The sequence below is a fragment of the Nematolebias whitei genome, chromosome 5 (assembly GCF_014905685.2).
Source record: "Nematolebias whitei isolate Nwh7 chromosome 5, NemWhi1, whole genome shotgun sequence".
NCBI classification, from domain to species: domain Eukaryota; kingdom Metazoa; phylum Chordata; class Actinopteri; order Cyprinodontiformes; family Rivulidae; genus Nematolebias; species Nematolebias whitei.
Window position 1 is genome coordinate 8688251 of NC_056502.1, and position 3275 is coordinate 8691525.

The 3275-nt window shown below is 35.3% G+C and overlaps 1 protein-coding gene across 1 annotated transcript in view; it reads left to right on the plus strand.

Annotated features, from left to right (window-relative positions):
* Positions 1-725: 725 nt before the first annotated feature.
* zgc:113232 (uncharacterized protein LOC541546 homolog) overlaps positions 726-3275 on the plus strand; it is a 22515-nt gene continuing 19965 nt past the window's right edge. Inside the window, exons 1-2 of the mRNA XM_037676782.1 lie at positions 726-746; positions 2867-2951. Coding sequence (XP_037532710.1) covers positions 726-746; positions 2867-2951 — 106 coding nt within the window. The remainder of the gene's footprint in view (positions 747-2866; positions 2952-3275) is intronic.

The window sequence follows — 3275 nt, forward strand, 5'->3', positions numbered from 1 at the left end:
ACTTTAGGTGACACTTTGCAGTTTTGTTAGGAGTTCGAGCGTTATCATCAGCATATGGAGAACGATGACTTTTAGTTTTTGGTAGGTCCGAACTAAATCAGTTTTTTCTATTACACTCCCTAGATCACGTTATAAGTTGCAGCCAAGCACTTTACTAAAATACTTTTTGTGAGATTTTTTTCTTGATTTTGCACCTTTCTAGTTACAATTTTATGATTTTTCATTTATTTGTGATTCTGCTGCAGCAGATAAACCCACAATCTCTTTATAGACATAGGTTTAAAAACTGAATTTCATTAGCTTATTGTGACTCGTACTTCTGATTACATTATCCATTTATGTACTCTGTAATTTAAATAACTGGTTTAACCTTTTTCTAAATTTTTCATTTTTTTTTTCATTTAGCCTTTATTTATCCAGGTTAGTCTAGTTAGTTAGTGCAAACAGTTTGTAGTGGCATGTTAGCTTAAGTCTCTGGTCTCTGCTAATGCTGCATTCTGGCACAGGTATTTGTCACTGAGTTGAGAAGGTGAACAAAAACCACTGAGGGGACCCAGTCAGTGCTGGGGAGCCTGGTGGATCCTGGAGAGGCAGACTGGATGCAGATAGGACAGGGGCATCCGCTGCAGAGATGATGCTGGGGTGAAAAACGCCAGAGAAAGTCTATCCTGAAAGAAACCTGTTTGGTATCTTTTCTGGTTCAATAAGACGAACGTTGCAGCATCATGGGAGCTCCCAGTGACGAGGTAAGAGGGGACACGTTGGGTTAGCTGGTTCGGCTGCACTTGACTGAGAATGCAAAGGGTCAAACAAAAAGTTTGTTTGGATTATCTGAATTAAAGTTTAGTACACCAAGTTAAATCAGCCAGAACGTGCTTTTATTTTTAATGGAGTAATAAGTGGGTAAATATTTAAGTGTGATACGTTACAAAAAATGTCAATGACAACAAAAATAAACATTTTAGCAGCAGGTGCTGTTAGCAAAAATAAATTGTTTTAGTTAAAAGTTCAGTATATAGAGTTTTCCAGGATATCAGCAAGTATCTTACCAAATATATATTTATAATTTTTTTTCTGTCTGAATGGTTTTAAATTTGACATGCAGAAGCATTTTTATTTTATTTTAAATATATTTATCCTTTGAAAATAAATCGCATCTTTTAACTGTTAAATATAAGTTGGATGAGATACTGTAATGTTGTTTTTTTCCTTGTTTTTATATATATGTATTGGTTTTATAAAGATTTAAAGATTTTTTTTTGTGCTAAATACTGTTTATTTAGTATTTTATGTAAACTGATCAAATCAGATGTTTTTAAAACATTTTTTTCCTTAAAATTTCTGCATGTTTTAAAGCTGTTTACATCCTATCAGTTTTTGTTTTATGTCATAGCATTGCAGTGACTTTTTTTCCTTTCTAATCAAAGATAAACACGTAAAATATGAAATGAATCTCAACCATTGGAAGATGATTCTCACCCCAGAGGTCCTGCAGTTCAGGACTTTTATTTCTAATTTTGCCCGCTGCACAATTAGCAAAATGTCTGGATATTTACATCTTTATAAAGAAAAAATAGCAGAGATGCAGAGGGTTTATTGAATGTTTGATGGCTAACGTGTTTGTGCTCTGAGATGTTAAAGTGTCTTACAAGTTGTAAGATTTAAAGCAGGAAACTGGTTTGTGGTTGAGGTTTTATCCACAACCTTTGGTTTATTGACGTTGTATACATCTTGTCTGGTTAGACGTGCGGTCTTTTTTTCTTTGTTGATGTTCAGACTCAGTGCAGTTTCAGGAATGTCAGATGAATCTGAGAAGAGCTCAGCCATTTTTGTTCTGACAAAGAGACTTCAGTCTGTTGAATTCTCACCCAAACACAAGCAGAGTCATCTACAGACTCGGACCTTTCCTCCCTAAACACTGTTTGACCTTCTGAAACTTTAGTTCACATTCTGTCACAATATAAAGAATCGGTGCTAAAAACTGACCTAAAAAAACACATAGCACCAGTTCACAATGAAAATCATCTCTGGTCACTCCACAAAAACTTGCACATGCATTATAAAATGTGTCGTCTTTCAAAAGAAGGCAGCAGATTGCATCAAATCTCCACTTTGTCAACAATCTTCCATCCCGAGCAGCACATTGGTGACAGGAAGAACCTCCAGCAGACACAGGCTCAGGATGGAGAGACTGGCCGGGGTTAGAGAGGACAGGAAAGGAGCACAGACAAAAATGGAAGGATCAGTCAGTGTGGTTCGTGTGGGAAGAAAACAAGAAACCAGTTCAGACAAAATGAAGGATCGGTCCAGGTCTAGTTTCTGTGGTAAGAAAAACAATGTAAAACACATGTCAGTGGTGTTAATTACAAATACAAACACGGAGAGGAGAGTGATTAAAGTGGTCAGTTTGTCCTGCAGTCGATGCAGAGCTGCAGTTTTATGGGTCATTTGAGATTCATGAAGAAAATGAGTGGCTGGAATCAGACATTACAGGAGCCGTGATGTCATCAAATCTGTGGCATTTCTATTTAATACCGTGCCACTCAACAGGTCAAGACTTGAGTCTTTGAACATTCACATCGGTGATCTGGAATAAAGTAAGAAAAGAACTGAAAGGGAAGAATAATCAAACATGATCTTTTTTTTTATTTGAAGCTGTTTGACATCATCGGGGATCAGTTCACAACAATTTACCAGCTCGAGCAGTACATTAAAGCAGATAAAATAACCATATGTTTCTGTTGTATGTGTATGTGCTCTTTTCTGGGAAAGCACTACTGGTATCAATCTTCAAATTTATCGAGGAATTTATTTCCCCATCTTTTAATGAGCTTCAAATATTAATTTCTTCCTGTGTTTTCATCAGGTTTCCATCTTCTCAGGGCTCTTTGTGTTTGTGTTATTGATCATCTCTTCCCTCTGCCAGGAGGAATACTCTGGATACCACTCAGGTCAGAGAATGCTCAGATTTAATAAGTATAAAAGTGTTTGTTAAAACAAAAGCAGTGATAATTTTAAAACGACCTCATGTAAACACTTCATTTTATATTCACTTTATTTTATAGTTTTAGTTGCATATCTATCTATCTATCTATCTATCTATCTATCTATCTATCTATCTATCTATCTATCTATCTATCTATCTATCTATCTATCTATCTATCTATCTATCTATCTATCTATCTATCTATCTATCTATCTATCTATCTATCTATCTATCTATCTATCTATCTATCTATCTATCTATCTATCTATCTATCTATCTATCTATCTAT